Here is a 15,201-nt window from a genome sequence, read left to right as displayed (position 1 = left end):
AATTTTATGACTTTTAGGATTTTTGCTTTCAATAAGAGAAAAGGAAATCTCATGAAAGTTGGTTCAACAAAATGTTTGACTGCTCAACTTGAATCTTTTACTATTCAGGCACATTTGTACCCAAAGTTTTATAGGTTTCCAATATCAAGACAATGGTGAAAATTTCCAAATCAACATGATACATTATACACAGAAATGTCCAGAGGACAATAGAACAGAGGTATAGATATTGTGTTATCAAGATAATAGCAGGACGACTAGTTTTATACTTTCTTTGAAAACTTTATTAATTGCAAAACAATCACACATAAGGGGGATGTACAGGAGGATCACCCACACCATTCTTTAAAGATACCAATTTATATATTTAAAGCAGCATATATTTCTTGTTTTATTTATTACAGTGGTTGAAGTGGGATGGTATACGGTGGTATGAAGGGCTGCCATCAGAAATTATGGGGCCCAGTACAAATGATAAGAAATTGCTGGGATTTCCCTCCCCAGCATATATGAGGAACAAATTTACTAATAGACATTCAGATGGCCTGATTACTATGCAGCCTTGGTACTGTAGGACTAAAAAACATTCAGTACCGTCCTCTTAGCATTATAATTATTTCTCAGTGATAATTAATGAGCACAAGTAATGGAATAAATGTTTGTCTAGATTAGGAGGTTTTCACCCTTCATGTCCCACATATCTTGGTGCAAGTAGACGCTGCCTTCCAGTGCCAGTGTCTAGCCCTTTACAAGAGCTGGACGATTCTGCAGTTCTGTGCTGCGCTCTCCTACCTGTTCTTGCAGCTTCAACTACATGGTACTGCTGCTGGTGTCTTTATGTCAGTTGCCGATTGGTCAAATCCTGGAATGTTGGTGCCCTGTTTACTATTCACCTCCTGGAAAGCTGAACAATGACTAAATACTAGGACACCCCAACCCCAACCAGCTCAACATAAAATTAATAGTACCCACAATTAATAGTTAGGCCTCCTTCTGTCCAGTGTTTACAATTAATAAATAAGCCTCCTTCTCCCAAACAGCCCCAAAATTAAAAGTATGCCCTTTTAATATTTACATACCCCCCCCCCACACACACACACACACCAGTCCAGAAATTAAATCCATATTCTCATTTAATAAAAGGTAGCTCCCAATTAGCACCATATTTTTTACAGATTTAGGCACAAAAGTAATATCAAAACCCCCACCACCCTATTTTATTTTACAGATTTGGATCCAGAATTGTCTCATCAACCCCTCTTAATCTGGCTCTATAGGTATGTGCTTATAAGAACTAGTGTCTCTGATGAGGGCTGCCATCAGCTTTCCATCACCAGTATCATCAGCGGGCCTCCTGTTGAGTCTGGATCCCTTACATTAGTACTACCCCATACCTGCCCTGATGGTGGCCCTAGTGGTATCCCCTACAGTCACTTCTCCTATTGCCTTCATTGTAAAACTGTCAAATTCCATTCACTTACTTTTTCTGTACAGTCACTTCTAAATTTCAATTACCACCTCGACCACTATTTAATTAGGTAATTAATCAATTGAACTTTCCCAGATCAAGAATGCCTTTTCAACCTGTTTTTCTGTTTGTAGCTGTGCTTCTGTGAGTTCCAAATGAAACATATAGTTTAATCTTTTATATTATATACTGTTTTTATTACCCCTGCAGTGTTCTGCAGTCTTTTGTTAAACTGGAGAATCTTTTTTTCTATTTACCAAAAAGTGTACGGGTGGAGAGTTAGAAGGCCTGTTCCAATTGGTTGTACCCACATATTAAATTTATAGACACATATTAAATTTATATTTTTCTTTAGGTCTACATAAAAAGGCTATATAGATTTAGGCCTAGTGTTATTTAGAGTGTGTATGATTTAAAAAAAATTATACCTAAATGCAGAGAGTGATGCTATCAATTTGATTTCTGTACACCACATTACAATTTACAGCCCAACTCAGTCATCTTTATATGCACTATTTTTTATTGTCTTGCAACTCATTACACAAAGATGCTCTTTGGATCACTTGATGCGGGATGCGGAATAAAGCATAGTTGCCTACTCTCCCGGAATGTCCGGGAGACTCCCTAATTTTTGGGAGTTCTCCCGGACTCCCGAGAGAGCAGGCAAAAATCCCAGATCCAGCATCTCCCTGTTGATGAAGATGGCTGGGGGCGTGGCCAATCGCGCCACCATGGCCCCGCCCCCTGCTGCGATTGGCTATAATGTTCTAAGATTGACATAAGGCGGAGCCTAACGGCGCACCCCGCGTGGTCACGCCCCCTCAGCTGACTTCCAAAGTAGGTAAGTATGGAATAAAGCCACAAGCGTGCAAGTGTCGCATGATAAGGACATGTAGATGCAAGTGACAAACACGCCTTTGAGATGCATCTTATTTAGTGTTATATATATCTTTAAATGCATTAGTTGTGAGATGTTAATTTTAAAAAAACATTAACGATGCAAGTTTGGGAGTTGATGATTTTCACATCTTTGCTCCTACGCATTTATACACTAGATCTAAGGTTGCGCGTATCTTTCGAAGTTTGCAGCTGAAAATACAGATGTGGAAATGTTAAGGACCTCATTTTGTGCCATGAATATATGCATAAAAATTTTCGTGCAATTTTGTCACAAAAAATACGTACTTTAGGGTGAATGTGGAGTCGCACGGATCTCAAAATTCATTCAACTCAAAAATACCAGTACCTATGCATTAGACATACAAATGCAAATACCTACGCCCAACAATAGGATAAACTATATGGACAAAAGTATTTGGCCACCCCTTTTAATTATTGAAATGAGGTGTTTCAATCAGACCCATTGCCAGAGGTGTATAAAATCAAGCACCTAGCCATGCAGTCTCCATTTGCAAACATTTGTGATACTAAAATGGGTTATTCTGAAGAGCTCAGTGACTTTAAGTGCGGTACTGTAATAGGATTCCACTTTTGCAATAAGACGGTTCATGAAATTTCATCCCTGATGGATATTCCACAGTCAACTGTAAGTGATATTATTAGAAAGTGGAAACATTTAGGAACAACAGTAACAAAGCAGAAGACCACTTAAAATCACAGAGCGGGGTCAACAACTATTAAGGTACATGGCGCGTAAAAGTTGCTAATGCGCTGCTGATTCCATAGCTGAAGAGTTCCGAGCTACCACTGGCATTAATGTCGGCACAAAAACTGTGTGAAGGGAGCTTTATGGAATGGCTTTCCATGGTTGAGCATCTGCATGCAAGCCCATATCACCAAAACCAATGCCTAGCGTTGGATGTAGTGGTGTAAAGCACACAGACACTGGACTGTGGATCACTGGAAACGTTTTGTGGAGCGATGAATCATACTTCTCTGTTTGGCAGTCAGAAGGGCGAGTCTGGGTTTGGCGGATGCTAGGAGAACGTTACCTGCCTGACTGCATTATGCCAACTGTGAAGTTAGGTGGAGGAGGGATAATGGTATGGGGCTGTTTTTCAAGGTTTGGGCTAGGACCCTTATCTCCAGTGAAGGGCAATCTTATGTTTCAGCATACCAAGTCATTTTGGACAATGCTATGCTTCCAACTTTGTGACAACAGTTTTGGGAAGGCCCTTTTCTATCCCAACATGACTGAGCCTCAGTGCACAAAGTAAAGACTACAAAGACATAAATTGATGAGTTTGGTGTGGAAGAAGTTGACTGGCCCACACAGAGCCCTGACCTCAACCCCATTGAACACCTTTGGGATGAACTGGAACGGAGAATACGAACCAGTCCTTCTAGTCCAACATCAGTGCCTGACCCATAAATGCTCTACAGAATGAATGGGCACAAATTCCCACATAAATACTCCAACATTTTGTGGAAAGCCTTCCAAGAAGAGTGGAAGCTGTTATTGCTACAAAAAGGGAAAGAACTCCATATTAAAGTATATGTTTGAATGCAATGTCATTACAGTCCCTGTTGGTGTGATGGTCAAGCATTCAGGGGCGCACGCACCGGGGGTTTCCTAGTCTCTGAAAACCCCTGTCCTGCCTGGTGTGCCTGACTTTTTTTTTTTCCCCACCGGGGGCGCAGGTGGAGGAAAGGGGGTGCGTGATTGGGGGGAGGGGCGACAATCAAATCATTGGTGGTTAGTGGCAGTAACAGGCAGCCAATCGTGAGGCTGATTTTTCTCAGACAGGAAGTGCTGACTTCACTTCCTGTCTGAGCAGTGAGGAGGGATGCAGCAGAAGTACACCTAAAGGTAAGTGAGAGGTGGTGATATCAGTGGTGTGTGTGTGTGTGTGTGTGTGTGTGTGTTTTTTTTTTATGTCAATGTGTGTCTGTGTGTTGACAAGGGGGCTTGTGGAAATATAGTGTGTTTGTGATGGCACGGGGGCTTGTGGAAATGTAATGTGTGAGGTAGGTGGTGTCTAATTAATGGGTGTTATTTTGTTTGTGTGGTTATGGTGGAGCAAGTTAATTTAATAGTGGGTTTGGTGCAGACTTATTAATGTAGGGTTGGATGATTCATTTAATGTTGGGGTGGTTTGGGTGCTATTAATTAAATGTGTGCCAGAGTTTTGGAAAAAGGATTGCTGTTTTTTAAAAGTGAATGCAAGTTATTTAATGTATGGTAAAAAATAGGTTTATTTAATAAATTAAAAAACAAATAAGATAGCGCAATACACAAAAACGGCACAGTAGTTTATTAATCTCCTAGATAAGACCAATATCGATCTATATGACCATAAGCATAAGTATGCATACAAATAATCCGTTACACACTGGATTGCTGATGGACAAAATTCGCCTGGGTTCAACAACAGCAGGTGTAATCAAAATAAAATAACATTGTATTTAGAGGAGACATATAATTAAGCCTCACAACCATATGAATAAAAGGTAGCGATCTCCTTATAGTTAGTTCCTGTTAAGATTAAAGGAACCTAAACTATGTATAGTGCTGCGGAGTTGAAAAAATGAACCTGTATTGCCAGCACTTGTACTGTGTTTGGTAATTCACACTCCTCGTTTGGGCTCACCTATTCGGTGTTAGAGCTTGTCAGCCCACCTGAAGATCTGGACAGCTTCCATCTGACATACCCCGGGGTAGGACTTTAATTTACTACCAGTCAAGCTGTCATTACCGATACGTTTTTCAGCATATACGGACATATTTTCAGTTGCAAGCAGAGTTCAGTGTTTTGTCTACACGGGCTGTTAGCACACGCCCCCACCTCATACGAGAACTGCAGGCGGGCAGATATATTCTAATACTGGGCATTGGAGCGCTTAAACATAGCGCATAACCTGAAATATAAATTCATTTTTGCTATCCATCGATATTTGCCTTCATTTCATCAGCGCCGCAGGTGGGCTGACAAGCTCTAACACCAAATAGGTGAGCCCAAACGAGGAGTGTGAATTACCAAACACAGTACAAGTGCTGGCAATACAGGTTCATTTTTTCAACTCCGCAGCACTATACATAGTTTAGGTTCCTTTAATCTTAACAGGAACTAACTATAAGGAGATCGCTACCTTTTATTCATATGGTTGTGAGGCTTAATTATATGTCTCCTCTAAATACAATGTTATTTTATTTTGATTACACCTGCTGTTGTTGAACCCAGGGAAATTTTAATCTATGATTGCATTTCCTGTGCCTGGTGCTGCAACGGCATCTTTTTATAGTACTATCTATTCTATGTGTAATATGCACTCATGATTGTCCATCAGCAATCCAGTGTGTAACGGATTATTTGTATGCATACTTATGCTTATGGTGATATAGATCGATATTGGTCTTATCTAGGAGATTAATAAACTACTGTGCCGTTTTCGTGTGTTGCGCTATCTTATTTGTTTGTTCATTCAGCAGGTCCAGATCCTGCTTAGATAAGCAGCATCCACATCATCACTTTAGGCGGATTAGCGCCCCTTATTTGTGTGGTGGTTATTTAATAAATGTGATTACAATTAATGTTGGGGTTGCTTGGGGGAAATAGGTCTTTTTAGTAAAGGTGAATAAAATTATTTTACAGTCGGCATGGTTACAAGAAAGGGTCACTAATAATAAAACATGATTTGTTTGGATTTAATTTTGGACTGCATAGAGGCAGGGAGGCCTACTGTGCTCACTCATTGCTGGTATTTCTATATCTCATGTAGCTATTCTTTTTCCAAACAGGGACCCAACATTCCAGGATCCAGACAAGCACAACTGAGTTTAGGACACGAGCAGCAGCAACAAGTATTGAAAACGGGAAGAACAGGTAGGAGAGAGCAGGACAGTCTGCCAACTGTCCTGATTTTGGTCGGGTAGTCCTGAGTCTGAGGACCCACTCAGTCAGGACTTTGTCCTGACTACAGGGACAGTTGGGAGGTATGTCCCACTTCACACTGCTCTGCTCATGAAGGGGGAGCTGCATGCACCTAACAGTAGTGCACACAGCATTGCTCGTGTATTTAAAGGGGGATTGGAAGAGTTGGAGAGCTACCTAGCACTGTCTAAAATAATAGCCATGCCCCCATGTATGCTGGCCATGTCCACTGGTGGTGTGCCGTGGAAACCCCCCTCCTCAAATCCTGTGTTTGCCCCTGGCGTCCGAAGACATTTGTCAATATAGTGTATGTTGCTTGACAGTGTTATTATATTCATGCACGATATGATGTAATAAAGTGTCATATATGCAAGCGAGTCGTGTCTTGTAATGAAATACGAACACCTTCAATTTCTTTATTTCCCATTTTAAATATTCAATGGGATTAGCAGATTTTCCTGCAGTAATTTTAATAGAAAAGTCATGCAAATAGATGTTCATGACTTGACATAATATAACTGTGATACTAACGAATGAAGTAGCCGGAACAGTCATTTAATGTGTCTAGATACTGCTGCTGGTGTTGTCATCATCATTAAGGCCTCCAGTACTAAGAAAAGATGCACCTGCTAAGAAGTATATCTGAGTCATCCAACACCCATTAGGTCACATCTCCAGACTGACTTATTTACATACTATCCGTGCTTCCACACCTCCAGTCTACCTCTCCAGGCGTAAGGGCCACAGGTCGAGATATGCATAAATCTAGATATGGACGTATTCTGGTACACTAGCATAGTACGTAAATGTGTATATTTTCAACACACAATTTGACACGTGTCCAACCCTAAATAAGGCCCTACATGTGCACATGCATTTTTCTCATACACAAATGGAGCAACTTTATGATCAACTCCAAATTAACCTCCAAGAATTTATGTATAACCCTTCTAATTTTGAGTGTTTGTGTAGAACTACAATCCTATACATACATATATATATATATATCTGCAGATGGCGTTAGCCATTGAAGCCTATGGGGAGAGCACAGCAGTAGAGTGATCTTCAGATCCCTCTCCACATCTACCTGCACTCCCCTCCAGTCACTATCGCAAGGGTGATTACTTTGGGATAGTGACCATAGAGGAGTTAGGTAAACTGTGTGTTCGTCGGGACAGCCATTTATCATGATTGCTGTTCCAGCAGAACACTTTTCATAAATGGTCACGATATTTCATTCCTTATCATTGCGAGAAGTAATGAAAATGATTGTGACAAAAATGCGGTTATTGTTAAATATGTCCCTAATTTTGTTAAAAACCCACATGTACACAAATACAAATGCCCCTCCAGGCACACATGCTGGACATACAACATCCACCTTGTTTCTACTGAAAAACATAAAGAACACATTATAAAAAGTAAATGAACAATGAAAGAAAAAAAATGACAGTGCTGCCCTCTGAAAAGTGCTGACGTAGACATTAAGTAATGGATTGCCTGTATGGATGTGTGTATTTCACACTGTAGGTTTACTTGACAAATTCTTTATTCAAGATATTATTATTAAATTCATCTATTGATAAATACTCTGTCTGCTTGTCTGTGTGCTGATATGAAGATGAGAGGCTTCCATTGCCATTGCACAGCAAACTCCTCCGAATGGACCGGAGTCATTAAGGCAAGCAAAGCTAAAAACAAAGTAGTACATTTGCACCTTGGCAAAACCATGTTGCATTGTAGGGGGATGTAATTTTAAAATGTGGGGACAGATTTATAGTTGGGATAGGGCATGTCCTAGATCAACTTTAAATTTCAGTGGAAAAATAAAGCTATAAAGTATTTATGTGCTATATGAAAAAGCAGCCAGTATTTTCCTTATTTTCCAAAATAATTAACTAATCTGCACCCCTTGTATAGTAACATGGTTTGTCCAGGAGCAATTTTTTTTTGCTTTGCTTGCCTTAATGAATCTGACCCTATGTCTCTATGACATCACTCACATGCCATAATATAGTTGATGATATCACAGAACTGAGCATTTGTAAGCTGCTTTTAATTATAAACAATTTTAATTTACAGAAGAAAGATTTCCTGATGGGGAGACAAGCTGGCACTAAAAGCATAACAATCTGTATGTAACTATAAAAATATGGAGGTTCCACAAATCCATGAAAAGGAGACGTTAAAGGTTGAAAATATCCGTTTGTTGAGCGAGAATGCCGAACTCCGCAAAATGGTTGGGTTAATGCAGGAGAATGTTGAACTTCGAAACACTCTGAGGAATCATGAAATCCGTGTACGGAGCTTGTCGCCCGCAGGGAATCACAGCAATCCAACGGACCAAGACATTGGTAAGAGATAAAAAGATTGTTTTATAACCTCTCAGAAGAGATAAAATATAGGATACAACACAAATTGACCAGGCATTTTGGAAAAGCAAATTGTGGGGAGTTAATTAAAATAAAATTTTCTTGCTACTCCAGCATTAATTTTCTACCATGCTAGTAGGTTTAATAGACTTGTGGTAACATTTATATGCCATGTTAGGAAAGGCGAAGACTTTTATGACTTTAAAATGCAAAAAAAATGACGTGAAAATAATTTTTTCTCATGAAACAGTGCCTCTGGGTAGTAATGAAAATTTAGGATGGACAGTTGTAATAGATTACATGGATACACAGTGCTACCCTTTATTCTACATGCTTAGAATGCAGTCCAAAAAGTATTGCAAACGTTGTGTTACAAAAAAGAGCAATAAATTATATAATTAATATAAATGTATATCTCCTTTTGTTAAGCGTCTAAATCTGATGTTAAGAGAGAGTGTCGGTGTAAAGAGGGGCTATAGGAGGAGCCGTACTATTGTAAAATGCATTATAATACAGTAATTAGAATACTGCATGAATTAGAAATAATTCTAATTCGTTTTTTTTCATTATTATATGTTTTGTGAATTGAAGACAAGGGAGACCATCACCAGTCACCACCATACAAAGGTAAGAAACCTATTTAATTTAAACTGATGTCACTTTCTGTACTATTTATAGCTTATTTATACTGGGAAAATAACAAGATATTGTGTTTTTTGGCGAGTACAACAAGATGTTTCACATAGATCATCATAATTTATTTATATATATATAGCGCCAGCAAATTTTGTAGCTCTTTACAATTGGGAACAAAGTTAGTAATAAAACTATTCTGGGTAATAAGGACAGACAGAGGTAAGATGCCTCTGCACGCCAGCTTACAATCTATGGGATAATGGGAGTTTGAAACGTGAAGTTAAGTGCTACATATTATATATTGGTCCAGCCAGATTGCAAAGGTTATAAGTGCATAGTGGACTATATGATCCAGTCACACAGCAATGTTGGTCAAAGGGTTGTATTCTTGTGTGAACTGTGTAAATGCTGGTAATAGGGTAACCTAGGTAGATTAAGAGGGTGGTTGAGGAATATTATAAACTTGTCTGAAGAGGTGGCTTTTCAGAAAATGCTTGAAGGTTTGAAACTATAGGAAAGTCTTATTGTGTGAGGGAGGGAATTCCACAAAGTGGATATAGCCTGAAAAAAGTCCTGTAACCAGGAATGGGAGCAGGAACTAAGTGTGGATGAAAGACACAGATCTTGTGCAAAACGGATATGTCGATAGATATTTTGAGACAAGTGAGGAGATTTATGTTGATGCAGTTTTATGAATGGTTTTGTATGCTAGTAGAAGCCTTTTATATTGGATTTGGTGAATAATAGGCAACCAATGTAGAAACTGACACAGTGGATCAGCAGTGGATGAATGATTTCCAGGGAAAATCAATCCAGCTGCTGTGTGCATAATAGATCGTAAGGGTGGGAGTCTAATTCAGGGAAGACCAATAAGGAGGGAATTGCCATAGTCAATGCGGGAGATAATGAGTGCATGAATAAAGGTTGTTGCAGTGTCTAGTGTGAGATATGTGCGAATTCTGAATTTTTGTTTAGATGTACCCAGAATGATTTAGATATAGAGTGGATGTAGTGAGCAAAGAACAGAGTCAAGGATCACACCTAGGCAGCGAGCTTGTGGGGTAGGATTTATGGTCATGTTGTCAATAGAAATGACAGGTAGGTAACTTCTATTGGTGGGTGGGAATATTATTAACTCTGTTTTTAAAATATTGAGTTTGAGTTGGGGAGAGGACATCCAAGATGATATGGCAGAAAGACAGTCAGTAATGTGAGACAGCACAGATGGTGAGAGATCAGGAGAGGATAGGATAAGTGTGTGTATCATCCGCATAGAGATGATACTAAAATCCTATAAGTAGCTTTTAAGGATGCTTAACAAACACAGCTCATAGAAGATTACCGCTCACTTAAATCCTTTTTTATACCAGTATCTTCCTTTTTCCTATTAATTTCCTTATTCCATCCGGACACCCAAGCTACTATCGCTCTCCATTTTACACCCTTCTACACCTCATCTCCCTTTATGTTGTATCAGCCTGTCCCATATCTCCTCTATGCTTTGCTTCCACGGCCATAATCTTTATACCTATTTTAACCTGAAATTGATTCCTGCCCCTTACTTATAGATATACAGTATATTGGCAATAAGCTTTCATTTAAATTGAATTAACATAACATGCTTGTGAGCATTGCATCCTAAACAGAGTGATTCCACTGAGGAATGATTGATGGTTGGATGGATGAATGGATGGATGATTATTTACTTAAATTGATATTTTATTACCCAAAGATGCAAATGAGCCTCGACGATCCCAAACAATGGTTGGAGAGATTGCTTTCCAATTGGACCGTAGGATCCTATCTGCCATATTCCAGCAACAGAGCCGATTATACGGTTTCTTGGTGTCCAACGTAAAAGAAAAAATTAACCAGGTAAAGTATAAATTTAAAATTGGGATGAAAGAAAAAAAAATGTATCAGGAAAGAGGTTTTCTTGAAGGGTTATAAGGTGTGGCTCAATTAATCCAAAATAGCATTAAAAAAAGTTACTGATGTAAAGCAAAAAAGAAAAAATATATTGTAAATTCAATTAAATATCAAACCCCTACAAACGCCCCTGTTTTCGTGTAGTATCATGTAATCCTCAGCTACCACTGTTTCAGAATAGGCCTTTTAATATCAAATGGAACGGTCTTTGTTCATAAAAAATACCTACAAAATCTAACTTTCAATGTCTCCCTGTTATAATTGTTGCCAGGGTTTCTGCATGGCCCCATGAATATTACCCCCTGCTTTTAGCACAGTATTAACAAATGACATAATACTGTGGTACCAACCAGTTGTTCTCTTCATTTTACTGTACTTTGGAATATTCAGACATGTTGGAAATAATTCAGTAGAATACTCCTAATGCTTTTATTACACCTTCCCCACAGGTGACTACCTGCCCATTGACAAACAAAGTTGATGAAAAACAAAGAGCTGAGCTGACTCAGCGCTACCATGAGATTATGAATCGTCTGAAAGTGCTAGGGTATGACAAGCATACCCACCCTCTCCTCTCAGAGTACCTTGTCAACACATATGGAATAATGAAGGACCGGGCACTCCTTGGCACCAATGAACTTGCAAGCTACGATAACAGAGAGACCTTGCGCAATATGGTGACAGAATGCACTCCTAAAAACATGGTGAAAGATGTGGGAATTCTTTTCAAATGTCTCCACTATTTGTCAGTGGAGGATGGAAAGCCCCTCTTCATTTGGTAGATAGACATCACATTACCCCTACTCCCTAAAGCCCCGAGCACTAGCAGAAACAATAAATCTACCCAAACATCATCTTCATAGCCACAACCTAAACAACAATAGACTTGTGGTTGAATTTCCACCATTGACTTACACAATAAAATCCATTACATGCCACTGCATTTATACTGTGTTGCAAAATTAAAAAATTTGTAAAATCAGAATGTTATTGGTTTTTCATTATTGTCATTTATATGATCACATAATAGTGGGAGTGAGGAACAAGACATAGACATTAGAAATTCAACTGGATATTAAAGAATAAACAACAAAATAAGTCAACAAAAAAATATGAAACAAATAGACTAAGCACAAACTCAAACATATTTAATGATTATGCAAAAGTAGATGTCATTGGACAGCCAACATATGATGTAGCTAAAACTTATCAAACTATCAAACCTTTATCACAACATTACAAATTGGACAAAATGTACAACGATCATTTAAATCCTGGAGAGGATCTTAAATCAAGGCCCATGTACACACACAATGTTAACCTCTGTAATATAGACTCAGATAGCACACCACAATCAGTCAACACCTGTGGTCAGCTGTATTGTACCTTCCCACTCATTAAATGTCTATCAGTTAGAAATAAACACTAAAACATCAGAAAGTAAACATTTCTATAGTAATCAAAAATAGTCACTTTACAACAGCCACGCCAGGATGTATTAAATTGAGTATGTGGTTTCATTGGACATAAGCTGTGAATCCACTGTTTGAACAATGTAATGTGCAAGTGGCCACAGTGAGCCCTAAAGAGTAATAGAATCATTAAGTCTTATCTTATAATCATATCAAAATCCCATGCTTCCAAAGTAAGAGCTATGGTCTTCAGTCATATGGTTATTGTAGAGCTATACCTTTAACCATTATGTCAAAGTAATTATCATTAACTCAGAGTAATTACATGAATGATATAAAACACATACAGTGTCAAGAAAAGCAGCTACAGAAACAAGACTAGTTATTGGAGTAACGTCATCATTCACCCCTTCTTCCCCAAGCCCCTATTGGCAATACAGCAATGATGAGTGTTATTTATACATCCTAAACACCATGAGAGCTAAGAACGTGTGGGACTCGTTCTTAGCCCTTCAGAGATATATGTGCAGGAAGACTCCCACTTCTCTATAGCACTGAAGGGGTTAAAAAACTAGGGTTTGTTCCCTAATCAAATGCTGGTAGACTGGTGTCAAGTACTGCAACCCTGAAAAGAGAAAACGACAGATGGAAGCACTGTATTCGATAATCTGAGAAAGAGGTGAGATTCCCCCTAACAGTGAGATTTTCCACTCCACCAGGTGCATTGAGGTGCCCAGTGTCACAGGGGTTACAGTAAACTGCACCAAACAGGGATTTTTTTTTATTGCTGCAATAAACTGCAATCAGTATGCTCCTTTATCACAAATCTGATTTCTTCAGTCTCATTCAGACAGTTTTGGTAAATAACAGTTATATAAGAAATTATGGGCATAAGAGTAAAGTTCTGATGAACAGGGGCAGAATACAAACTACTATAAAAGTCTCTAAATAAGTGTAAGATATGTTCCTCATAGTAAATATGTTTCTCAGAGGGGGATCTCTCAGCTTGGATGCCACCTGCCGTTTATTTTTTATTTATTGGCAAGCAGGCTTGTAGTCATGCTCATATAATAACAGTTTTGTTTTGAGCAATCCATTAGCTGATCTCTGGAAGCATGGAATTCATTTCCCTTTCATATACACTATGGCTTCCCACGTTTATGCAGTTTGTTCTTACTCCTATTTTAAAAAAATTCTGACCTAAATGTTTCTAGTGGAATGTATAATAATACCAGTGAATTATTAAGTGACTATAAGAAACTTGCTAGCAATAAAAACAAACAACCATTAAGTGATTTAATAGTTTATACTTAACTTCAAACAGTGTCCAGTCGAGGAGCCTCGTTGTTTCATTTTGTTTCGGACACCTGACTTCTTTAGACCTCTGGACATCAGTTCTTTTTCTTTATTTTTCAATGTGAGGTTGGTGTTTCTATATATAACTCATTCTTATATAGAAGTTATCTTAAAGATGGCTCCCTTGACCGTGGCCATATAAGGTAATAATACAAATGTACATATATATAATTCACTTAGCACAGCAAACCAGCAATGGTTACATCATTCAAGTAGAAACAATAGTATACATTGAAGGTATATAGTCACATAGAAAGCACATTTCTGTTTAACCCTTACAATCCACTCTTCATTTTTATTTGGACTATTTACCATTATGAGAACTTCAGGAGCAATTAGCAAATCAACCCACTGTTTTAAATGGTAACTACTCTGCGGCTTTGATACAATATTTATCAATTATACAAAACATACGTTTAATCATAATCCAGATTACAAATAAAACGTTTACAATATATAAAATACTGTGTATAATTTCTCCTAAGCATCCTTTCCATTCAATGGACCAATTGGAAAGGTTTAACCAGCTAAACCAACTACCATTCTGCAAGTCATCGAATATCGTTGACTTGCAGAATGCTACATTTACCCCTAGGTCTTGTTTAGTTTAATTAAAATTCTCTTTAAATTCTTCTTTTATTTGAGTATATGTCCTGCAATTAAATCAGTAAAATGATCAGTGATAGAATTATAGCAAGCAGGGCCTACTATTGAACATAAACCCCTTTGTGTTGCTGTCAAGTAGCTCAGTACCAAACTATGCTGGTTTAACACTTTAGCATGAAATTCAGCGTGTCACTTAGAACCTGGGTGATGTCCAACATCTCAGGATGTTGATCTCACTTGAGAGGCAAAAATATAGATCATCATAAAAATATATATATATGAAAATGATGTGATATTTATAGCAATCAGATATTTACAATGGTAATTGCTAGTGAATTAAGAAATACAGTGTAATTATATATGTTTGGCAAATACAGCACAGTGCATATATACTAACTTTATAGGAAGTGAGAAAACAACTTTGATGATTATTTTTTGGACACATTTTAGTATACCTGACAAAGCAATTTTTAACGTATAATATGTAGACCTAACTAAACATATGTAGTCAAAATAAGTATTCATTTTATACTGCCATATGCAGGCCCGGCGCTCCCATTAGGCAAGGTTAGGCACTTGCCTAGGGCGCC

The 15,201-nt window shown here is 38.2% G+C and overlaps 1 protein-coding gene across 1 annotated transcript; it reads left to right on the top strand.

The window, feature by feature from the left end:
• The first annotated feature begins 8,384 nt into the window (after window positions 1–8,384).
• LOC142149944 (speriolin-like protein) lies at window positions 8,385–12,222 on the top strand. The gene is made up of 4 exons (XM_075205226.1): window positions 8,385–8,654; window positions 9,264–9,299; window positions 11,041–11,183; window positions 11,687–12,222. Exons 1-4 carry the CDS (start codon window positions 8,453–8,455, stop codon window positions 12,017–12,019), a joined length of 714 nt encoding a protein of 237 aa, XP_075061327.1. The 5' UTR covers window positions 8,385–8,452; the 3' UTR covers window positions 12,020–12,222.
• Window positions 12,223–15,201: the final 2,979 nt, after the last annotated feature.

Source organism: Mixophyes fleayi, chromosome 4 (genome assembly GCF_038048845.1).
Source record: "Mixophyes fleayi isolate aMixFle1 chromosome 4, aMixFle1.hap1, whole genome shotgun sequence".
Taxonomy (NCBI): domain Eukaryota; kingdom Metazoa; phylum Chordata; class Amphibia; order Anura; family Limnodynastidae; genus Mixophyes; species Mixophyes fleayi.
Note: the sequence above shows the minus strand (reverse complement) of the source record. Positions and strands in the feature narration are given on the sequence as shown.

What these genes read in the sequence shown, in the direction of transcription:
- LOC142149944 (XM_075205226.1), top strand. Translation starts at nt 8,453, where the DNA reads ATGGAGGTTCCACAAATCCATGAAAAGGAGACGTTAAAGGTTGAAAAT. An exon ending in CCAGTCACCACCATACAAAG is followed by an intron (nt 9,300 to 11,040) that starts GTAAGAAACCTA and finishes TATTACCCAAAG; the next exon opens with ATGCAAATGAGCCTCGACGA. An exon ending in TAAAAGAAAAAATTAACCAG is followed by an intron (nt 11,184 to 11,686) that starts GTAAAGTATAAA and finishes CCTTCCCCACAG; the next exon opens with GTGACTACCTGCCCATTGAC.